Here is a 26520-nt window from a genome sequence, read left to right on the forward strand (position 1 = left end):
TTGCTCTAGGAGTAAACTTGTAAAGATTTGACTGGGCCTTTGAATTAATTTTTTAAATCAATTCCCTAAAATATTCCTTGACTGGCTGCCACCATGTACATTATTATTATCACTTTATGTCAAGCATAGATAGAACATTCCAATACTGAATGGACTTCACTCTCTTCCAGTTCATGTACAATTCCACGTCATTCTAGCCCATTCCATCTCTGTGTCCTTCACAGGCCTCAATCCTCTTAAAACTTTGAAATCCGTACTAGCATTTCCACAGTTCCTCTCTTTTTCTTGATACTTTTCAATTCAAAAACTCCTGAATCTTGCTTCCAAAATGTTTATTATTTATTTAATACCTTCCCTTTGGCAGCTCTTTTCCTTCCTTTATCCTTTCATTTTCGCTTTTGTCTTGCTGTATCTTACTCTTAATGATACTGGTTTCATCATCATTAATAAGTAAACTATGGTGTTTTTAATAGAAGATAGTTTATATCCTTTTATTTCCATATGTGGCAAGTATTGTCTTTTGATGCAGTAACTATAATGTCTCCTTTGTAATTAAAAGCACAAGAAAACACATCATCTTTGTGCCCTTCAAGAATCTGTAGACACTTCCCAGTTTCTGAATCCCACAGTCGTGCTGTATGGTCTGCTGATGCTGTCAGTAATTGAGAACCTGCTGGATTGAAACACACCTGCAACAATGAACAATGTAATATCAGCACTCTATTGTATTTTTTTTTACTACATTGACATTATAATAGGGAGTACATGATAAATACATTGCAATATTATGCAGACACACTGCTGTCACATTCTACATGTGATTAATGAAGGGTGGAACCAAATATCGGAAACTCCAGGTTGGAATATCAACAATATAGAAAGGATAGATATCTACTCAACATAAAGATGGCATGTTGAGTTGCAGACAGGTGCAATGAAAAGATTGTTACTCATTTAGCTTTCAGCCAAAGACTTGTTCAAAAGAAACACACACACACACACACACACACACACACACACACACATTCATACACACAAGCACACCTCTCACACATGTGACCGCCATCTCCAGGAGCTTGGACTGGAATGCAACCATCTCACTGAATGAAAAAGTAGGGTGGAGGCTGAAATGCAGCTGGTGCGACAAATAATATCAAATGAGTGCCATGTACAGAAAGCTAAATCATTAATTATTAGTTTTAAAAACTCTGATAATTCTTCATAAAAGAACTAGAAAGTAAACAGGAGACAAAAAGAATTCTGGAAAGCAAGCAAATGTATAGTTTTTCCCCCCTCTCTCTGTGCACATCTTAAAAGCAAGTCTCAGTTAATGAGAACCTGAGATTCACATTAATATTTGCAGTATTGGCACCCATTATTTTTAAAATTATTGCTAGTATAACTATGACTAGTGTAAGTATGACTCTTCATTTTGGATTATCATCTTCCAGTATGCATTCAGTATTACAAACAAATATGTTTACAATTATACACTTTTAGATGATGGTTATTAGAGATCCTGCAGTTAGACTAATGATGGATGAAAATACACTACTAGTTTAATCAGTTATACACCTGTACTTGGGTAATACATACTAAACTCTGAGATTAGAAAATGGTCCATATCCAACACTGCTAGAAGTGGTCGCCTGTCAGAGCAGAAAGATTATTCCTGAAGCTCAATGTTGTATCTGCCTGCCTCATATTTTATATACTCCAAATATAAAGGACAGAAATGTCCTACTTTGTTGTTGTTGTTGTTGTTGTTGTTGTTGTGCTCTTCAGTCCAGAGACTGGTTTGATGCAGCTCTCCATGCCTCTTGATGCCTCAGAACATGTCCTACCAGCCAATCCTTTCTTCTTGTCTAGATGTGCCACAAATTCCTCTTCTCCCTAATTCTATTCAGTACCTCCTCATTAGTTACATGATCTATCCATCTAATCTTAAGCATTCTTCTGTAGCAGCATGTTTCTATTCTCTTCTTGTCAAAACTATTTATTGTCCATGTTTCAGTTCCATTCATGGCTACACTCCATACAAATACTTTCAGAAAAGACTTCCTGACACTTAAATCTATACTCGACGTTAACAAATTTCTCTTCTTCAGAAACGCTTTCCTTGCCACTGCCAGTCTACATTATATATCCTATCTACTTTGACCATCATCAGTTATTTGCTCCCCAAATAGCAAAACTCATCTACTACTCTATGTGTCTCATTTCCTAATCTAATTCCTTCAGCATCACCTGATCTAATTCGACTACATTCCATTATCCTCAATTTGATTTTGTTGAAGTTCATCTTAAATCCTCCTTTCAAGAAACTGTCCATTCCATTCATCTGCTCTTCCAGGTCCTTTGCTGTCTCTGACAGAATTACAATGCAATAAAGTTAACTGGATGCTCATAGCATTCCTACTTTACATCACACTTCTTATGACTACCAAAAATTTTAACTGATTTGTCAGATACCAAAGTAGCAGGATTACACATTCTGATCAAGTGTCTGAAATCAATAGGTTCAAATACTGCTGGCATTTCAGCAGATTAATAAATAATTACTAACAGACTTACTGAAAATAGAACTTTTAACACAGCTTCATTAAGCATCACTCTCATTCACTTATTTTGAGTCTTGCAATGTTTTGCATTTCTTTTTGAGTTGGTTGTGTTCTTTATGTTTCCCGATGCACTTTATGTTTCTTAAACAAATCTGTTACCAATAAGGTTAACTGGATGCTCATAACATTCTTTTTCAGTTTTTGGATTTCAGACTACAGTGTGACAGTCCCCTAGATACATAACTTAAGACCAAACAGTGTGCCATATAGTTTCAGTTTGTATTCAAGATACTGACTGTTATTTAAGTATACAAAAATAGTAGTCCCATCATGTTGAAATTTCCTGAACTCCAAGATGATATTGAGTCCTATCCACTTGGTTGTGTGTCTCTCTCTCTTTTTATCCAGCCTAACATTCTGGGCACTGACCTGTGTTCATAATATACATGTTTTAAAAAGGGACATGTTGGCACCCTAATGAATGTGCTTGATGATGGTGATCTGTTTTTTATGGAAGCTTCTAAGCCAAAAAGTAAATTGAAAGATCAATTAAGAATGCAAGACTTTCAGTTATTGTTATGCTCTTGATCCCTTCCACCAATGAATTCCTTGCATCACACATGGATGACTTATCTTGAGTATTCTGTTGAGGCATAGGACTCTCTGAGTAACACATCTACTTACTTCAAAGAAGTTTGAAATTAGTGTGGAAATTTCATTCTGGATTCACTAGCTATCAAAGAAGTCTACTGAATTACTGCTCTTATCTTTTTGATAATCATTGAAATTGCTGTCCTTGAAATTAAACAGTGTCACCTCAAATTTCTTTCTTTTAATTTTCATTGTAAAAAGATACATTCAAGATGTATGATATGTTTAACACACAAGCATCCCCAAATGAATTCTTCTTGCCTTTTTCTAAATTTTTGATTCAATTCTTGCTCACTCCAGCCTGAGGAGATTTCAAAATAATATTATCAGTTACATAGAGAAGGGAATATAAGATTTTTACATCTGTGTTACCTCTTTTTATGAAAAGGGAGAATGTTTTTATTTTTAGTTTCCCCATTTCAATGTTGATTATCTGTTGACTTTTATCACCAATATATTTTCAGCGTCCAGTTCTTATGATGTGTTTATTTCTTAGCTGAGTTTGAAAGCTTTGATGATTTGTTTAATTTCTTCTCTGTCAGAGTATGTTTTTGAAGGTTCTATAAAAACCATAAGTGTTGGTATTCATATGTTACTCAGTCTGCAGAAATGCTGTCAAAAAACACATTTCCATTTGTGAACAAATGCATCATGTTTCCCTAAGTAAGTCCATGATGTCATTCATGTTATTTTCATTATTCCATCACTGTTATGACACGTTTCTACATTCTATAACTCTCTTGTATTTACTGAAGATCATCACCACTGGAACTGTTAACATAAAGCTTTCTGACAAATTTTATATCTTGGGTGAACAGAAGAACACAAGCTGAATCTCTTCCACCTGCTGTTGTTGTACTCCTATTAATAATTTTTCTTTCTCATTTTACGTTTTGAGTCTAGTTACCATATGTATGTGCAAATCTGTCAAAATGTTTTCAGGCAATATTTGTTGCAAATTCATTATTCTGATAATTTGTCATGATGATGATTACAATGATGTGTTTAGTTTTAGTGGAACCATATTGAGTAGAAGCAATGAATAACTGAAATTATCATAATGGCAGGTGATGATAGGATGTGACTGAGCTAATCAGTAGCTTTGGAAATGTTGACACATACCATTAAAAAGCTATGACATGAGAAGTGACAGTCATATACTTAAAAGTTAATTAGTATTGAAGTCTGGACACACCCAAAATTTCTATTTTCTATTGTACCAATACTACTGTCTCATTCTCAAGTTTACCATCACACTTTAGTTTCCTTAATTTTTATGGGCCAAATGACACCCTTTATTAACTGGTTAAGCAACTAATTATGACATTGTATAAATTATCATAATTTCAATTATGGCAACTGTATTCATAACTAGGTAATTCTCAGTGTAGACACACAAAATAGTTCTGCAGTCTTTTGCATTTTGTTAACTAATTACTTATTATGTAAACCAGATTATTGCCTGAGCTTGAATTGTGTCAGTATCCACAATTATGCAGAATAACCAATACGTAGAAAATAGATAGTTAACATTTCAATGCAACTTTGTGCTTATTTGGATCAAGTTATGCAATGAAAGATTTAAAAGTCTGTCCGCCATTGATATGGAACAATTAACAGCCTCACATCATTTTTCTTGTCTACATTATGTGTCAGTGAAGATCTGTGTGAACTTCTGTGATTGATCCCAGTACAAATGATGTGTGCCTATCTGAACTTTGAATTTCGTGGATATGTTTTGTGAACCTGTGCAACACTGAATGTCTATGGCGTACATCCAGAACTGTGCTCAACTGACTGTGTTTTGTATGAACTGTGATTAGTGGAATGAGGTATATAACAAGTATTGCCACTGAAACTCACTGGTTTTGTGGTCTAGCCCGGTTCTCTTAATTCTATTATATAAGTGATTCTATTTATATAAGTGTTAGGAATTGGTCGTTGTCCCACAAAACCAATTCAGGTTTATTAAATGTGGGAATAAGTGAATCTAAAACAGTTGTGTTGCATCCATCATTGTTTAACATCACTCAATACCCAAAAAAGTTTTCATCTTGAGACGACTAACTTATGCACTACCAAGAACACAAAGATGCGGCTGAAACCATGTTAGTACCACCACATCTAACAGAAATGTTCACAGATCCTGTATTTATAAAATATGTAAATACAATGAGAAGATATATCAAAATGTAGTATCAAAGGCAACAATGCTGAGGAAAGATAACTTAAGAAGACTGTATGGTAAAAAGTCAAAATCTACTAGGGAAATTACAAAAATGAAGACACAGAAGACACATAAAGTTCTGGGAATCAAGCTTAAAAGTGCAGACAGCATTGATATTGGCAAGAAAGACCTTCCAAATTATATACATGATTAGTTCATAAGTGTTTCCTACATTTTAGGCTTGAATTTCACAAATCAGGAAAAATTTAAATATTGTATCCAAAAACTGCATACAGCATGAAGACAGTTAAGCTGTAAATCTAGTCAGCCCATACTAGGTTTCCCATAATTCCTTTAAGCCAATGGCCTTGCTGCAATGGTAACACCAGTTCCCATCAGATCACCGAAGTTAAGCGCTGTCAGGCTGTGCTAGCACTTGGATGGGTGACCATCTGGTTGGCTCTGAGCACTATGGGACTCAACTGCTGAGGTCATTAGTCCCCTAGAACTTAGAACTAGTTAAACCTAACTAACCTAAGGACATCACAAACATCCATGCCCGAGGCAGGATTCGAACCTGCGACCGTAGCGGTCTTGCGGTTCCAGACTGCAGCGCCTTTAACCGCACGGCCACTTCGGCCGGCTGACCATCTGGTCTGCTGACATATTGAGCAGGTGGAGTGCACTCGGTTCTTGTGAGGCAAACTGAGGAGCTACTTGATTGAGAAGTAGTGGCTCCAGTCTTGTCAACTGACATACAGCTGGGAGAGCAGTGTGCTGACCACATGCCCCGCCATGTCCACGTCCAGAGACGTCTGTGGACTGAGGATGACGTAGCGACCAGTAGGCACTGTTGGGTCTTCATGGCCTGTTCGGATGGAGTTTTCAGTTTTATAATTCCTCTAAATCACTGAATGTTAGTGATGGCAGCAAGGCATAGTGAATTGCTTACCCACCTTTGTCAACCTGAGATTGTGCTTCATCTCTAATAAATTTATCACAAGAATTGTTCTGCTGATTATCAGTATCTGTTTTACAAACTTAGTATCACATCTAGGCTCTTAAATGTAAACAGCCACAAAACTGAGTGTATCTCATATACACTAAATCAGAGAATTAATGAAATGTATCGTCTGTCTATGTTTTGCTGACCACACATTGTAAATATAAATTCAAGTCTGCATTGTGAGGAGCTTAAGCACTTAGAAGCTGCTAGTATTTGCAAAAATAATTAAGAAAGATTTTCTAATATTATTTATTACCTTGGATACTTCCTTAGTGTGACCTTCCATAGTAGCAAGTTTAATTAGATTTCCTTTAACTTCCCATATTTGTGCTGTAGCATCACTACTTGCTGTAGCAAGCCGTCTCCCTGCAGAGTCAAATGCTATTTCCAATACCTAAGAGTAGAATGGTTGCTGATGTAAAACCTTTGCTGTCACATAACAGGAAATATTGAAAATACCTAACTACAACTGAGAAAATATAATAAATAAAACATAATTTACATTCACATTTTACCCTATAAACTACTGGGGAAAGGATGGCGGAGTGTTGTTTCAATGGGTATTAAACAATGTTCCCATGAGCTCCCTCAGTAGGTATAGGCATGGGGTGGATGCTGCTTCTGTGTGGGGTATGAATTTAGTTAGTATACAATGTCTGTGTCTCAATCTCTGGAAGTAGGGATTAAAGGAGGAGAAACAAAAAGATGTGGCAATACAACAGTGGACTCATATTTCACTCGTGGACCAAGTCCCAGTTTAAACATCCAGAACTTAAGGGTGGTGAAACACAGACCACATCCAGCTTGAATGGAATAGCAACACCTATCAGTTGAAACATAGGCATCATAATAACACCATGAATCTGTAAATATTATACCCATGTCCACTAATGATGTTCCTTTGAACTTAGGCTTCACTTCAGGAATTTATAATTTTAAGATCTTTGCTCTTGTTTTCATATGGTGGTGCATACACTTGTGCCCTGTAAAAGTTCCATTTTTTCTCAAAATACATTAATTCACCTAACTGAAATACAAGTTTAAAATCTTCAAATCACCTAAGGTAAGTCTGATATGTAAACTATTAAAAGTATTTACTCTTATAGTGAGAAAGAAAACTAGAACTACACTATTTACTCACTGTTTTATAATTATGGCTCCTTGACACACATATGATTTATAATTTTAAAAAATAAAAACAAAAAATAATGTCAATAAAATTGTTAAGCTTGGCAAGTGGCAGTCGCAATGACTTACCAAGATATCAACTGAAGTATTATGAAGGCATGTTGAAAAGAAATGCCTCCTAATTTTTATGCAAAATCTCTTAACACATTTTAAATACAACAAATATTATTAACATCCTACATCTTTACTCTTCATGTCTACATATTTACAGCCCTCGGCTGCTAGAGGGCTCTGAATAGTAGTGGGTAACATGGTAGTGTGTAACACAAATATTTCAGTCCATGAGAACCAATGTGCTGTAGTCAAGTTTTGAATTTGAAGAATTCATCCACACATGGAGCACCATCTCCTTCAGGATGACAATACCAGACCACACACAAGCGCTGTGGCACCTGCAACAGTCTGATGCCTTGCGTTCATTGTCATTGATCGTCCAACATACAGCGCCAAATGAGCCCCATCCGATTTTTTGTCTGTTTCCAAAACTTAAAGAACACCTTTGACAGATTCACTTTGATAGCGATGAAGTGGTGCAAGCAGAGGTGAAGTTGTGGCTCTGTCATCAAATTCAAAACATTCTACAGTGATGGTAACAACAAACTGGTCTCTTGTTGGGAGAAATGTGTTTGCTGCCAAAGTAATTATATTGAGAAATAAATATGTAGACAAGAAGAATAAATACGTAAAATGATAACAGTGCTAGTTTTATTTAAAAACCTTTCAGAGTTTTCACACAGAAAATTAAGAAGCATTACTTTTCAGCATGCCTTTGTAGTATTAATTTCAACTAAACTTAGTAGACATCTGACTCACTAAATGGAATGAATAAATGTGATAGTGAGATCCCCTAGGCTCCACACAGTTCCAATGACATTTAAATCCAAGTCTACTACAAGAGAACTCTGTCAATAAAATTCTTCTGGGTTTGAGCCGCATTGTCAACTATAAAATTCCGATGTTTCGGCAACTGTTGCAAGGCACCTTCCTCAGGGTGTATTGCTAACTGCTCATTCAGCAGTTAGGAAGGTGCCTTTGCAACAGTCACCAAAATGTCGGAATTTTATAGTTGCCAATGCACCCTAAAACCCAGAAGAATTTTATTGACTGTGACAACAGCTGCGGAAGCCCATGTTTACATTTAAGAGAATTCTGTTAGACTTTACAGAATGAACTAAACTGGGAAGAAAGAGTTCTCCCATATCTTTATGTTTTGTAAAGTTGGGATAAAAAAGTAACCAAGCAATGCTGGGTAAACTGAAAGTAATGTTCTGACATTTTCTCAAGTGATTATATATTGAGAGACATGAACAAGGACCGAATTGTTACGAGCCACATAGTTACATGTGCACATCATGTCATCTATAAATGCACGTTGCAGCCTTCTATTTAGAATTTTTCTGTCAAATGTAATGTTATACTGAAACAGGTGCTGTAATTTATGAGCCTAAAATATGTACCTTCCCAGCCCGACCCCCTTCCCGCCTGATACGTCAGGGTTAATCTATTATACCATGCCGAAGCATTTTATTTATGTGACTATGTATTACTTCAATTTTTAAATAAATAAAAGAAAACATATTGATCATCCACAAAATTAGCAGAGCACTTTTTACTTCCTGTTTACATTGCTGTCCATTAAAATCACAATTAATAGATTATCTATCAAAGTAATATATAGTCACATAAATAAAATACTTCTGTGTGGTATAGTAGATTAACCCTGAGGTATAACGTGTGGTAATATGATTTCATTTTGATATCTGATGTAATAGTACATGTGACTGTGTCACATACATAATGGCACACCATATCATCATGCCACATGCTGGGCCCGTGTGACGATGATAGACGTTATCTGGCAATGTTCGCTTGCCTCAGAGCCTCTACGCATGGGTATGGGCATCAAAATGCTATATGCAGAAATGGTACTCATCTGAAAAGACAACAGCGTGCCACTGCTGAGTCCAGTGTTTGCATTGGATGCACCACTGTCAACATGTCTCTCTTCTGCTTCATTGACGAGAGCTGCAACTACGGACACTGTGCTGGCGGCCCATAGTGCTCCAGACATCCTTGAATTGTCCACGTGGACACTTGTCTTGCTACAAACAAGCCCCTTCACTGTCTCAAGATTTGTGACATGGCTGTACAATCCTGCATAGTGTCGAGCTGATCCTCCTCAACCCGTTGCTTCCACATTTACATGACTGTCACAGGATCCCAACCAATAAAAGCAAGAATATCATGGAATGATAACCCAAAATATAGATAGATCAAAGTTCTTCCACTGTCAAATTCCACCACAAGCTGGTAGACATTTCTCACTTTTAATGAAAAAAAAAATAGCATAACATGATCTTTTCACAAACAAACAACATTCAAATCCAATTTCTGAAAGAGAAAGTTGCTGTGTTATTTTCCTCAAATTCAGAAAGTATTAAGGCTGTACTACCTACTCTTTATGGTTGTACTGAAATGCTTATCATCTGCATATTCAGGAATGTGGTAAACTTCAGGGCAGTCTAACATCTGATGTATACAACCTTCAAGGTGTTGCGATCTTAATAGCCAGCAATTTAAATCACTGAACATCTCTGTAGAGGTAAAGCTGGTCAAGCTGCAACAGAGTCCTTAAATCTTTACCTTGCTTGGGCAAGTGCTCTACCAGCTGAGCTACCCAAGCATGACTCATGACCTGTTCTTGTAGCTTTACTTCTGCCAGTACCTCGTCTCCCACCTTCTCTTCTGGAAACAGAGCCCTTATTTATGTCTGAAATTTCCTTTTGTTAGGTTGCCAGTGTTCCTCTTGTGTAAGTACTAACTAGCAGAAAGACACATGCTGTAATAGGAAAAAAAATCACAACACCAAAATGTAATTAATGTAAAGTAATGAAATGGTGGGAATATATTTGTCTAGGTAACACATTTAAGTGATTAAAATTGCATGACCACAGGTTAATGTAAGTGCAAGATAAGGCATTGCAAATTTGAAATGCTGGCACATTAATAACTGGTATAACCACCAGAAAGTTGACCACAAGCATGCAAACGTACATGCGTTGTATTGCACAGGTGCCTGATTTCAGTTTGTGGGTTGGAGTTCTATGCCTGTTGAATTGGTCAGTCAATACAGAGACAGTTAATGCTGCTTGTGGATGATGCTGGAGTTATTGTCTGATGATGCCCTTTATGTACTTGATTGGAGGCAGATCTAGTGATAAAGCAGGCCATGGCAACAAGTTGACACTCTGTAGAGCATGTTGGGTTACAACAGCAGTATGTGAGCAAGCATTATCCTTTTGGAAAACACCACCTGGAATGTTGTTCATGAATGACAGTGCAAAAGGTCGATATCACCAGATTGATGTAAAAATTTGCAGTCAGGGTGCATGGGACTACTACAAAAGTGCACCTACCATCGTACAAAATCACACCCCAGACCATAACTTCATGTGTAGGTCCAGTGTGTCTAGTACGCAGCCAGGCTGGTTGCAGGTCTCAACTGGCCTTCTCCTAACTGACACATGACCATCACTGGCACTGAGACAGAATCAGTTGTCATCAGAAAGCACAAAAGACCTCTGCCTTTTCCTCTAATGAGCTCTCACTTGGCATCACTGAAGTCACAATCGGCGGTGCTTTAGGGTCTGGGGAATTCATGCCACAGGGTGTCTAGCTAAGAGCTGTCTTTGAAGTAACCAATTTGTACAAGTTCATTATGTCACTGTGGTGCCAACTGCTTCTTAAATTGCTGCTGCATATGCAGTACAATGCACCACTACCACACACCAAACATGCTTGTCTTCCCTCCTGGTAGTGCCACATGGCCGTATGGAGCCCAGTCTTCTTGCGACCATACATTCTTGTGACAATTGCTGCTGCAAGCCATCACATACAGTGGCTACATTCCTGCAAAGTCTTTCTGCAGTATTGTAGAAGGAACATCCAGTTTGTCGTATCTCTATTACAAGAACAGAAATAATTCTCAAAGGGCACAACATCAAGTGTGTTTTTTGACCACCAGCAAAGTTGAGGAATTTATTGTGCTCGGTAAAAGACGACCTTGCCCATAGGAAATGTGGTGTGTGTAAGATACCTTGACAAGGTGGAAAATCTTATATTAGGCAGATATGCTGAACCATGTAAGAAAGTTGCATTGAACACCATTGTCATAAACACCTGGGGCAACCTGATATATCAGCGGTGGCAGAGCATTGCCTGAACACAGGGCATCATATGTTTCACAAGAAATACTGAAATCTCATCCCTACTGTCATTGTGTTGTTAAGGAGGCCAGACATGTCCATATGGCAAACAATTTTATCAATAAGGATGCAGGTTTTCAGTTAAGCACCACCGGAATCCAGCACTGGCTACCATTAAATCAAACAGGGAAAACAAGAACTTCCAATTCATGACTTGACACAATGCACTGCTGAGATTTAATTCAGCTTTTAACCACACAAGTGTCTGGCAGCATAGTCATTGCCCACAGTGCTATGGAAGGCCTATCTGTGGCACCCAGCATGGGCACTAAAAGCACCACTTTCCTCCAACAGCAAGCGTCTTCCCTCGCATGCATATTGGCAGCTCAAGGCCTGATTAATTCCAACGATGACATGCAATTATCATCAGTCATGTCTTGCAGCAGTGACAGCATCAACTACCATCACCTCAAGAGGTCAAGCAGTTGCATCGATGAAATATTGTGTGACATTAACTCTCAGACGAAATTAATGCAAGAAAATGACTTTATCGTCGGTATAATGGGTTCAAACGATGTGGCAAAAAATTAAGCAGAAGTTTGCTTGAAAACGCTACAGAATTTTTTACAAACTAATAAATGCAGAAACACAGTAGTTGCCACACTTCCTCATAGGCATGATCTGATTTATAGTTCGTGTGTAACCAAAGAAATTCGGAAAACAAACATTAAAATAAGGAAACTGTGTTCTCAATACGCTAAGTGCGATGTACTGGATATAGGCAAGCTGCATCGAAATCTGCACACGAAGCATGGAATGCATTTGAACTATGAAGGGAGAAGATTTGTTTGTGATCGTGTTAGTGAAATAATTAAAGAAAGAATTGTAAGGGATAGAACAATTTATCAGCTTCCTGAACATCCTCCCAACCGTAATGTGCAATCCCTGCATAATAAGATCGATGAAATTAACGTTCTATTAACACATGAACTTAATGATATCTCAGTGTTATGCATTTCTGAGCACTGGCTTAACCCAGAATTAATCCAGAATACGAAAATAAACAAATTTGTCTTGGCTGCTTACTACTGCAGGAAAAACAGCAAGCAGGGTGGGGTAGCAATTTACACAAAGGAAAATGTAGATTTTATTACACTACCTGACTTAACTAGGGCAAATGTTGAAAAGGATTATGAAATTGCAGCTATAAAAATTACTCAGTTCAACCTGGTTGTTGCTACAGTTTACCGATCACCATCCAGGAATTTTGAACTTTTCTTAAACAAAATGGAGTCACTGCTAAATAAAGTAAATAAAATGGATTGTGAATTTATAATCTGTGGTGACTTAAATATTGACTTCCTCACGAATAGTGGAAATAGGGAGACCATTTTGAACCTTGCAACGTCCTACAATTTAAAGGCTGAAGTAAAAGCAGATACCCGAGTATCAGAAACTTGCCAAACAGCTCTTGATCAGTTTCTAGTCAAGAAGAGTTTACACAACACCTCACTAAAATTTTTCAATGCAGGTTTTAGTGATCATCTTGCTCAAATATTAAGCATAAAAGTACAAGGCAGTATTATTAACATGTCTTTCAGAACAGCATACCGAAGTTATAATCAGCATAATGTGAACTACTTCAACAACTTATTACAGAAAGAAAAATGGCTAGGAGTGTACAAATGAACGATATAAATGAAAAATTCAACACTTTCATTGATACATTAACCCATTTCTTTGAACTTGCATTCCCACTGAAAACATTAACCATACGGGGAAACTCTAGAACAAACAGCTGGATCACAAAGGGAATAAGGGTTTCATGCCAGAAGAAAAGACTACTTCATGAAATATGTAACTCCAAAAATTCCTCACCTGTAGTACGCGCATACTATAAAAAATACTCCAAAATATTAAGAAAAGTAATAAGAGCAGCAAAAACAATGCATAATGATGAAATCATTTATAATTCAGCTAATAAATCAAAGGCTATGTGGAGTGTTATAAAAAAAGAATGTGGAGAATACAGACAACCTTGAAAAAATATAACACTATCACATAAAAATAAAAAAGTAACAAACCCCTTAGAAGTAGCCAACACATTTAACAACTATTTCACAAGTGTTGTTGAAAACATGTTACAATCAAACTTTAAGAGCACCCAGGCAAATGAATATAAAATAAGTGTATGTAGAGGATCAATGTACATCAGTTCTGTTTCACAAGATGAAGTAGCTAAAGCAATAAAAGGACTAAAAAATTCCAAATCGACAGGTATTGAAGGTATACCTGCAACAATGTTAAAGAAGAGCGCATCAAACCTAATTGAAGTACTCACACATTTATGCGACTGCTCACTTCAGGCAGGCACTTTCCCTGATGTGTTGAAAACATCAAAAGTTATTCCTGTATATAAAAAATGGGATAAAGACAATGTAAATAACTACAGACCCATCACAATTTCCTCCTGCATCTCTAAAGTACTGGAAAAAGTTATGTATGAGAAACTTATGAAATTTATAAATAAAAACAGCATCCTATGTAATGAACAACATGGATTCAGAAATAAGAGGTCAACGACAACTGCAGTCTATGAGTGCATCAATTCCATCCTAAACCTGGTGGACAAAAAACAGGAAACAATAGGAGTCTTTATTGACTTGTCAAAAGCTTTTGACATGGTGGACCATAAAATTCTGCTATCAAAGCTAGAAAGATATGGTATTCGAGGTCTGTCCAACAAGTGGATTAGTTCCTTCCTGACTAATCATATGCAGGCAGTGTGCGTCAAGCACACAAATATTGAACTAAAAACTGTATCTAATCACTTATCTGACTATAAACAAATAAAATGTGGTGTACCCCAAGGATCAGTATTGGGGCCCCTTCTGTTTCTTCTGTACATAAATGATCTAAGCTTAAATACTGATGCACACAAAACAATCATATTTGCAGATGACACAACGATTCTACTAAAAGGAGACGATGATGAACAGTTACAGCAGACAGTAAACACGGTCACGAAACAACTTAGCTGGGCACGGAGTAATCAGCTTGTAATAAACAGTAAGAAAACCGTTGCTCTAAAATTCCACAATGTTCCTAACAAGGACATGTTTATCCCATCAGTCTCTATCAATGACGAACCAGTTGGTAACAGTACTGAAACCAAATTCTTAGGACTTTGGCTGCAGAGTAACATCAGATGGAATAAGCATATTGAATATCTCAATGCAGAACTGAGCAAAACATGTTACCTTCTTTGTTCATTAAAATCATGCTGTAGTGAGAAAACAGTATTGAATGCATATCATGCGTACTTTCATTCTCGTCTTAGATATGGGGTCACCTTCTGGGGAAACTCTAAAACAACTAATAGCACTTTTAAACTACAAAAAAGGGCCATTAGAATCTTGTTTGGGTGCAAGCCTAGAGACTCTTGTAAACCCCTGTTTAAGAAATCTGGTATTCCTCCATTACCATGTGTATACATTATGGAAACCCTTTTGTTCTTTAAATTATATGTAATAGGCAAGGACTGGAGACTGCAAAAAAACTGTGATATACATGAGCACTTTACCAGACAAAACAGAAACTTACATATGATTCAAATCAGCACAGCACTGTGCCAAAAAGGTACTTTTCACATGGGAGTTAAGCTTTATAACAAACTTCCTGAAAACATAAAAGCTATCACTGAGGTCAATACATTTGGAAAATCTCTAAAGTCATATTTACAGCATCATTGCTTTTACTCCATTGAAGAATATTTAAATTTATGAAATGTGTTATATAAATACTTACGTGTAAAGTGTATTACTGTAAGCTTAAATATGTATGCCTTGAAATGGCTTTCAGCCAGTATATTTATAACTTGAGTTGTCCAATGTCTTATGCATAAGCTGCTATGTAGACAATAGGACCAATAAAATACAATCTTTTACCCTGAAATGGACAATGGTCCTCTACCTTAGAACATATGTAAATGAACTGAGTTTCCCTAAGGGCTTAACAGTCTTCCCTGTCATGAAAACTGAAATTTGCATTAGTTGCCAGTAACTTCTATTTCAAAATCTTATTAACTTCTAACAGGTTTTTGACACTACTACTTCTTAATTTGATTTCACTTGCCAACTACTGGTGTGTAGTAGAATAATAATGTAACAGACTATTAAACACAGTATCAACAAGATTTCATGATTGCAACATTTTAAATTTGAATAGAACATTTGTTCCATGTTGTACCTTGGAATCATTTTTCAGATTTGGAAAAACCTTAATTTACTGCAGTAATTTTTGTAACTGTAGAGAAAGACTCCAGCACACATAAAGTGATTACTATCAATTCAAAATGGAATTAGAAAATATATTAAACTTCTATTACAGGACTGACTAGGGTGAAAATCTGAAAAGTGTTCCAAGATACAATACTGTCCCTCACTGAGTTGCATGATTTTTGGTAGTCAAAAAATACTGTACCTACCTGATTCCCTAAACCAGACAATGGACAATCCAGATGGAATAATGACAATATTATGGAAAGGATAGATTGCCATTCACCGTACAGAGGAGATGTTGAGTCTCAGATAGGCAAACAAAAAGACTGCTAAAAAATAAACTTTTGGTCAGAAGGCCTTCTTCTGAATTAGACAACAGACACACACACATTCATATAAATGCAGCTCACACACATGACCACCGTCTCTGGCTGCCAAGGACAATCTGTGTTTGCATAAATGTGTGTGTGTATGTTGCCTAATTCAGAAGAAAGTCTTTTGGCTGAAAGCTTAATTATTTAGTCGTCTTTGTGCTGTGCCTGTCTGCAACTCAGCACTCCTCTATACGGTGAGTAGCAACCTACCTGTTTCATAATATTTTATGAGTCACTACATGGAGTTTAGCATTTCTGATTTTGCTTTACAACTCTCAATTTCAGTTTTTCCATCTTCCATGTGTATTTGAATACCTATTGTGCAGAAGTTACTGTTTCTTTTGAAATTTCTTCCCTAAGACAATGTACCATGGAGAGTCTCTCCCATTGTAAACTCTCCTGTTAGGTACACATCTATCCTTCGTTTTGCCAGTTACCTTCTCCAAGCTCCTCCCCAGAGTTAAATGTTTTCAGTTCTTCCCTGAGACCGAGTGAGGTGGCGCAGTGGTTAGCACACTGGACTCGCATTCGGGAGGATGATGGTTCAATCCCGCGTCCGGCCATCCTGATTTAGGTTTTCCGTGATTTTCCTAGATCACTCCAGGCAAATGCCAGGATGGTTCCTTTGAAAGGGCACGGCCGCATTCCTTCCCCATCCTTCCGTAATCCGAGCTTGCGCTCCGTCTCTAATGACCTCGTTGTCGACGGGACGTTAAACACCAATATCCTCCTCCTCCTCCTCTTCCCTGAGATATGACACTAATGCCTCTTTGTCTACTTTACTGAAAATGTAAATCATCTTATTGGTTTTAATTGTCCTTTGTTATTTTGGTAATCATTGTTACTCCAGATGCCTCAAAAGCATTGATACGAGTTTAAACATGGCCATCCTCAAAGAGATCAGGTCTATTCAAAGAGTCGGGCCTATTTGTTGTAATTAGGTTAATATAAACATATCAAAAAACGTTTTGCATCACATTGGTTCCAAAAGTTCCTGAACCTGTACTGAAAACTGGAATAGAGTTCAACATAAACATCATTTCTGCCCATTTTATTTCTCACGAAAACCACACATTGCATGTTGTACCACCATACAGTGACACCTCCAGAGGTGGTGATCCAGATTGCTGTACCTCTAATACCCAGTAGCACATCCTCTTGCATCGATGCATGCCTGAATTTTGTTTTTCTTTTTAAATTCCTAATGTTCTGTTTGATGTTTACATTTTGTTATCTATATGGTAGTCCTATTACTGAATACTATAATTTATGCTATTTAATAGTAGTAATGAATATGTTCATGAAATGTCCAATGTTCTTTTCTGTTTCTTCTTTTAGTTGTATTTTAGGGTTTAACATTCCTCTTTTTCTGAAGGACATTGCTTCTAATTAAGAAAACATGTCTCACATGGACAATATGGAAGACCTGCTCTATGTGTATGCACTATTTCATATATTAATTACTGGCTAGTCAATGATCAAACCTATTGCAGCACTGTGATGCATAGAAATTAACCACATACATCCATCTAATACTTGAAATATCTCTAGCAAAAGGTAGTAATAATATTTCATATCAGTAATCTTCTGGTTACATAAAATGTGCTGTGTTAAATGAATAGCATTAGTAATAACTGAGTTCACAAGCAGTCAAATGGCACACATGCACCATGAGGAGTAGTCCTGATTTTGATTTCCAGTGTGCCCAGTAATTTAAAATGATTGGAAACACCTTCATTAAGATTTTTCTCAAATTAGTTCTGCATCTCCTGTTTGTACACAAAATACTCTTTAGAGACAAATAATAATGCACCAAAAGTTCTGGTTGAAAATAATGAATTATTTAGGAATAAAGAGACAACTCGCTGAAAGGCAGAAGTGCCGCATCATCGACAGATACACAAACGAAAGGTAATGAGCTTTGTTTTGCTAGCTTTCGGAATGAAATTCCTTTCTTAAGCTGTTGGAGAAACATGCACACACACAGATAAATGCACACGCCTGTCTCCCTACATTGTGATCATTCAACTGCCCGCTCTTTCCTCACCCACAGTGAATGTACTGGGGTGAGGTGGCGGTGTAGGTTGGGGTGGGGTGAGGGATGGAGAGAGATGGGAGGCAGGGAGGGGGTTGGGGGGAAGAATCTAGCAGCTCGTGGGAGGGTAGGGAGCCACCCATGGGCTGGCTAGGGATGTAGATAGAGGGGCAGGTGGCAGACGGCTGAGCATGCGATTTCACAGACTAGGGAGTGAGATGGCAGCTCACAACTATTTGACACATATTGAATGAGGACAATTGGAAAAAACTAAGGTAAATTACTGTCCCCTCAGTGTCCACTCAATAGCATGTGTGTGTGTGTGTGTGTGTGTGTGTGTGTGTGTGTGTGTGCATGTTTCTCCAACAGCTTAAGAAAGGAATTTCATTCCGAAAGCTAGCAAAGCAAAGCTCATTACCTTTTGTTTGTGTATCTGTCGACAATGCAGCGCTTCTGCCTTCCAGTGAGTTGTCTCTTTATTCTTAAGTAATTTGTAATTCTCTACAGACAAAAATTCACCAAAGCTAAATCCATATCAACCACTCAGTGGCAAAACACGCTGCTAAGCACATATCCAACTTTAATGGCTGCTTTACAAGCCGTGTCACCTAGATTCTCCCACAGTACGGCCATCTCTTAATAATGTAAATATGATATACCCTTACAACAGATCCTTTGATTCAGCTTTCCTCCTGGCCTCAATTTTCTCTAATCCCTGTGCCACACTCGTCTCCACCCATGTCGCACAACACCCACTTCAACTCATTAATCTACACTCACACTCTCCTTATTCCTCTTTCCTAACTCTCCTGCCTTCCTTTACAACCAATTCCCCAATTCAACACGTATCAGTGGACTGCAGTGCTAGGACAAAGCTGTCTGGCCAACGTAGCTATGCACGTGCATGAGTATGTGTGTTTCTGTTAGCTCTGAAGAAGGACATTGTCCAGTAGGTCAGCGATGTTTCCAGTCTTGTGCTTGTAAAATGCTCAATGCCTGCACTGTTCAGTGAATGGGTTATCATTGCTCATTCCTTTATTTTTATTTCATCAGATACTTTCCATTATCCTTTTTATTTTGCTACCTAGTTGTTTATGTTTTATCGGATGAGCAGTTATTACTGTCAGGGTCAAGCATTTGAGGCCCTGGCGTGTTTTCATTTTGTGATGACCAGGTAGAAAGCTGTTCATATGCTCACAGAACGCCACTATTCATCAGTCTGAGACTGTTACACAAGGTAAGTGCCTTACAAGTGCAAGAAACAGCAAAACATTAAAAAACTAAAGTAATAAACCAATGTATTTAACCCAGTTACCTACAATTTTATGTACTGAGAGTCTAATCATAATGTATTCAAATGGTCACATTAAAAAAGTACTATTTTAAAATACTTTCGGGGGTGGAGAAATAATGCTGTTCATTACTTCATAAGAAAAAAATCTGAATATTTTGAGATAAGACAAATACAAAGAAAGGAACTACATATGATACTATTTGTGTAAACATTCTACTCCTTAACTCAGATAACCCTCGAGTGGGCATGCCTATGTATAAAGTGTGCCAACCACAAATAACACTGTCTTATACGGTTTCATTGTTGTTTTACAATTACGAACCCATGCCTATTCCTTCATTATTACTTCAGTTAACACAATGATAAATTGTTTTATCATACATCCAAGTGAGCAGAAGTAATATAAAATAAACAGGAAGCTAGATGAAAAAAAATTACAATCAGTACAAGAAAATGACCCAAATTCTAACCTAGCAGCACAATCCCACAATGCAGCAGTTGCCTATGGGCTAATTAGTTATCAAATAAGGAACTGGCTGGGCTATGATACAACAACACTGTTTAATGCTTCAAGTTGGTCATTAATCTGGGCTAACAGTTGTATGTAGAAACGGAGTGATATAATGAAAGTTTATTTTATTATTTCTTCATTAAACAATGATCTAGGTCATATTATGTAAGTTTATTTTATCACTGTAGAACAAAACTAGGATTAATCTATAATTTTGCCCATACATGTTTACCTTGGTAATATAAAGACAGCTATTCTTTAAGTGTACACAAAGTGTTATGAAATCAGCACACCTGCTCAATGGTTAATGGAGAGAAGATATGGAATATACCATTCAAACTATCCACGCAGTGAGCTCTAACATAACTGTGACTGAAGCATGTCAATATAAGAGAACTCACCTCTGAGTTTGCAGAAGAACTTGATGCAAGCTATAAATGAATGCCACTACTTATTACTAACAGTCTACCTTTTTGTTCTGGTTTGATATACATAATTAATAGCTGTACCTCATCGTCATGGCCTGATATGGATGCAATGCATGACATTGATCTTGGATCCCACACTTTAGCTGTTTTATCCATTGAACTGCTGGCAATAAGACTGCAGTCAAAATTGTATTGACATGAACTGATCTCTTCACTGTGTCCAAGCATAGTACCAATGCACCTGCAAAAAACTGTTGTGTATTTAAAAATAATAAAAAAAATGCATATTTAATGTAAGTTACACGCATGTCAATAACAAATCTATTTATGTCATTAATGATACCTAAGGGTATAACCAATGTATTTTTAGAAAAACTGGACCTGCTGTTACATGTACTTACAGATACTAGGTGGACACATTATGATATTGTGATAGGTGGAGATGTGAATGCTGAATTCGATGTCACAACACAAAAACGTACTGTCACTGAACTCCAAAACCTACTAAGACAGTGCAACTTACATTCAGTCAATAACAAACCTACAAGAGAACATGCATGTCTTGACAATATTTTTGTAAATTTTAAAACAGAAGAATCATGTTTTGTGACAGTATTTCCATATTCTGATCATGATTCAGTATCTTTAAATTATACAAGTAGGTTCCCTCTTGATAAGAGTTATGTAAATAAGTTTGTCCCAGAAGTTGTGGTTACTAGACCAGTCACAGATGAGAAAATTGACAGGTTTCGTACGTCCCTTTCTAACAGAGATTGGTTTGGCCTGTGTTATGATGAGACACATTATACTCTAAGCAATTATCTGCCAGCAAAGGTACTATTTGATAGGTTTCTCAAAGCATTTATGGGACACTTTAATGACTGCATACCAATAAAGAAATGCAAAGTAACTGACAGAGTCCTAAAAGCAAAAGTTCCAAATAGACAAAATACATGGTACACAAAACAGCTGTCTACTATGAAAAATCAAGTTATGTTGTTGTACAATATTTATAAAAATCTGAAAACCAACCATGCTAAACTAGCCTCTGTTAGATCTAGGAATGAGTACAAAAAACAATTGTGGAAGCCAAACAAGCACACAATCTCAGAAGTATTGAGAAATCCACCAATAAGTGCAAAGCAGCATGGACTCTAATAAATAGTGTCGCCAAAGATAAAAGAAGTGACAAAATTAGTATCTCTCCCCAGGAATTTAATGACTTTTTTATTAAATCAGTTGAGGAAGTAGGAAGTGCTATAATTAAACCTGAAATCAGCTCATCACAGTTACTGTCAAAAAATATTGCTAGGTCATCAACAAACACAAGTACCTTCAATTTTTCTGAGGTCTCACCTGGTTTTGTGTTAAGAATAGTGAAACAGTTAAAATCATCAGACAGTGTAGACATATATGACTTGTCTTGTAACATGCTTAAGAAAGTAATAGACTGTATAGTGTACCCCCTAACATATTGTATAAACAAGTGTATACTGGAGGGTTTTTTCCCTGATGAGCTTAAACTGTCTAGGGTAGTTCCAGTACATAAAAAAGGAGATAAAAATTCTGTCTCAAGTTACAGGCCAATATCCATAGTCCCAGTTTTCTCAAAAGTTCTAGAATGCATAATTTACCAACAATTATCTGTTTACTTTGATAACATAGGATTAATAAGTGGATCACAGTATGGCTTTAGGAAAAACCTGTCAACCATTGATGCCATAGACAATGTTGTTAAATACATCCATCAAGTATTTGAAGATAAATGCTTTGCCCAAGTGACTTTTTGTGACCTAAGCAAAGCCTTTGACTGTGTAGAACATACACTACTACTCAAAAAAATGGACTTTTACAGTGTTAAAGGTAACAGCCTTAAGCTATTAAGATCATATTTACAAAACCGTAAGCAAGCAGTCTGTGTTGGGAAAGAAATATCCAGTATAGCACAAGTTGAGGTAGGTGTTCCGCAGGGATCCGTGCTGGGCCCTTTCCTTTTCCTAATAATGATAAATGACCTGCCATCATTTATCAAATCCAGAACAGTACTCTATGCTGATGATACAACATTTCTGAACAGCAGTAATGATCTTAATAGCCTTAAAACATGTGTTACAGAGACAATTGAGCAAGCTTCACTCTGGTTTAAAGCAAATGGGTTCTTGCTTAATGAAAGCAAAACCCAGCAGATGGTATTTAGTTTAAAAGACAAGTTTCCATCAGATGATCCTAGTTGTGTTAAATTTTTGGGGGTATATTTGGATGATAAACTTTCTTGGAATCCACATATTAAGTATATTAGCGGTAAATTGTCTAGGGTAATCTATTTGTTAAGGCGATTAATGCACTGTGTACCTAAAAATTATGTTAGAGTATCTTACTACTCATTTTTCCAAAGCATCATATCCTATGGCATTATTTTATGGGGAAACTCCACTTGTGTGCATGATATACTATTGCTGCAAAAGAAAGCTATTAGGATAATTACAGGCTCACCATACAAGGCTCATTGTAAACCTTTGTTTACTCAACAAAAAATCATGACAGTAATAAACCTATATATTTATTATGTTTTAATCTACACAAAAAAGAACTTACGTAAAGTAAAATGCAGGGCAAATATACATTGTTACAGCACTAGGACAAACAGCTCTATCTATACGCCCTACCACAGACTGTCAAAATCAGTTAACAGTTATGAACTTATGGGCCACAAATTATTTAACAAACTTCCACAAGGTATACAAAATTTACCAGAGCAACAATACAAACAAACACTTTATGACTGGTTAGTTGTAAACCCATTCTACAATGTAAAGGATTTCATGACCTGTGATATTAAACTGTAAAGTTCTTAACAATTCTGTCCTTCTATAGCATGTACTGTACTGTATTGTATTATATGTATGACTTTGTCTATTGCTGTAATGGCTTAAAGGCAATAAAATTATTATTATTATTATTATTATTATTATTATTATTATTAACCAATGACTATATTACCATCAAGAGTAACAAAATCCTACAAGAATGTTATTTTTACCCTATTTCTATGACATAATATGAGACCAAGTCTTATGCTTGAAAATGGCAGATATCCCAAAATTTCAATAATGAATTAAAAATCAGTCACAGCTTAAAACAAACATGATATCATTTAAAAAATGTATAGATAATGTGACCATTACTACAAGAAATTAACAAAAAATGTAGTTGAGATCCTGTCTCTTTCCTAGTCATGGTGAATGTAATTCTTTTCAAGGTGTCTGATGTAAATTTTATTGTGTCATGCTGATTAATACCTAAATTTTGCACTGAAATAGACACGCTGTTAGAGAAAGAACAATACATAAAATTAATGATAAATTACTTTACTGAGAAGTAAATGATAGACCAAAATCAAAGCAACTCTCTGATAGTTACATAGAACAGTATTTCAACCCACAAAAACAATTATTGAAATATTACCACACTGAAAGAGTGTTTATCATTACTGTATATTAAATTTCAGTTTTATCACATGCTATAGGGCAATAAATGAAGTTTATATTGAAAGTATAATTGCTGTAAAACTCAGAAGGAAATCATTCACCGTCATTAGATGTAATGGTCTTAGTGTTTTATGACTGTTACAGATAGATGTAGTAATACACTCTGTTGGAGGACATATGAAATTATAACAATAGTGACAGCAGTGAAAGAAGTTACAGCAGAGAAAAAGAGAAACAGACCATTAGTGGTAACAATGTCCATTTAAAAGCTTACCAGATGATATAGTTGTGATTTTCATTGAATGAAAAGGATTAAGGTTTAATATCCCATTTACAATGAGATCATTAGAGATAATGACAAGTTTCTTTGGAGGGGAAAATAGTTCTTACTTTTTTCTAAAGGAATCTATCCTAACATCCCATTTATGATTAAAGGAAACTAAGGAAAACTTAAGTTTGGATGTCTGGGTGGAATATGAACTACTATTCTCCTTGATGTAAGTCCAATGTCTTATCTGCTGTGCCATCTCACTCAATCAAAAACTTATACTGAAGAAATTTTAAAAAAGTAAGTGGAAGATCATTCTAATTAAATGTCAAAAGTCTGTCCACATTACATCAAAATAACTGAGTCTGTAAAACAATGTAGTCATGTATTAACTGATTCCATGCACATATCAAGTTATAACACAAAGAAATAAAATATCTCTATATCATCCTAATAAATGCATAATTAGAATGAGAACTATGCTTATATAAATGTAAATATTAATAAAATCTGATATAAACAACATAAGTCTTTTACCTATAAACAAAGCTTATTCTTTTAAACTACAAAAATTGCCTTACTTTTCTGTTCTGGCATCCCACAGTTTGAGTGAGTTGTCAAAAGAACCTGTAAGTAGCTGGCGTCCATCATTGTTGAACTGTAAGGCTATAACTTCTCCTGTATGACCCTCAAGAACAGAAACTTCCTGCCCTAAAACAGTGAAAACAGTTCATTTATTCATGTATCAAAAGGAGAATTCATCACTTGGAAAAACTGTAAAATTAGAATATGACAACAGGCAAACATTCAGTACTGCCAATAGACATATTTAAAAGTAGAGAAAACTATACCCAGGTTTTGAACTGTTGATTCTTTCCTCAGGGAGGAAAGAGGAATGGATTTTGAAAGGATGTGAAGGAGGCACAAATTATATTCAAATGTGTCTGTTGACAGAACTGGAATGTTGCCTCCTGAAGTTAATAATACAAACCATTCTCTCTCCTTGTAATTTTACATTAATTCATTCATCAAGTTCTGCAAGTCCCATCATGGAAGAGAGCCATGAGGAATGAAGCAAATGTCATTGTTTTATTCATCTGTGGATCAGTTTTATATGGATATTGGTCATGCCATCATGTTATGGTTTAAAAACAAACAAAATAGAACATATTTCATATGTGCAGGCCATTACATACCAACAGGTCTAGTTGACAAAGGTAGAACAGGTAGTCGGATGTGGCCTAATAGTAGGAACCATCCCAGCATTTGCCTCCAGTAATTTACTGAAGCCATTGAAACTTAAATAACGTTAGCCATCCTGCTGAGTACAAGACCAGCAGAACTACATTCAATGCATCCTTGTTGTAAAATACCATTGTACTGTATTGCAAAAAGTCATTTAATAATATAAAAGGGTAGTGCTACACTGTCCATTCATCTCTAACTACCAGTCACTGCACACACTACGTACTTATTATTTCACAATGTAATACTAAGCACATTGTCAGCCAAACAATATTAAAACTAATCATTATGTTATATAATTTTTTTAAATTTGTAATAATGTGACAAACTTCTAACAAATGTGTCAAATCTTATGAAATGTAGCTTAAGCACTGAGGCAGTGGCAACAATGTACATCAATGAATCAGTAGCACATTCACTAGATCCTTTTGGCAGACTCTCAACATGTAATTTGGGATGGGCGACTCAAGTAATAGCTGTAGCAAGAAAAAAAAAAAATTGCAAATGTTTCTAACATTTACTAACTGACATAAATCTTACCAGCGCTTTATTTTTATGCCTATTGTCAGCTCGCACTGTGTGCTGTGCTGTTCTGTATGAAAACAATGACCCCCATCAGATTTTGGTTACTTCCGTATGGGACCATCATTTTACATTGCTTATGTAGCAAAAAATAAGATTAATTTATAGTATGTAAATAAAGTTTCATAAAAAGCCAAAGTGTGAGTATTCTGATAACATTATACAATACAATATTCCAGTGGTCCATGATGTCTCACACAGTGCCTGACAAAAAAGGTGAAGCAACTAACTTCGTCC

General features: G+C 36.3%; 1 protein-coding gene across 1 annotated transcript in view; it reads right to left on the minus strand.

The window, feature by feature from the left end:
- Positions 1–491: 491 nt before the first annotated feature.
- The window catches only part of LOC126235808 (dynein assembly factor with WDR repeat domains 1-like), a 73248-nt gene continuing 47219 nt past the window's right edge, over positions 492–26520 (minus strand). Inside the window, exons 6-9 of the mRNA XM_049944647.1 lie at positions 25038–25167; positions 20782–20941; positions 6642–6779; positions 492–689 (exon numbers count right to left, since the gene is read on the minus strand). Of these exons, the coding sequence (XP_049800604.1) occupies positions 492–689; positions 6642–6779; positions 20782–20941; positions 25038–25167 (626 nt within the window). The remainder of the gene's footprint in view (positions 690–6641; positions 6780–20781; positions 20942–25037; positions 25168–26520) is intronic.

The sequence above is a fragment of the Schistocerca nitens genome, chromosome 1, assembly GCF_023898315.1.
Source record: "Schistocerca nitens isolate TAMUIC-IGC-003100 chromosome 1, iqSchNite1.1, whole genome shotgun sequence".
In the NCBI taxonomy this organism is placed as follows: Eukaryota; Metazoa; Arthropoda; class Insecta; order Orthoptera; family Acrididae; genus Schistocerca; species Schistocerca nitens.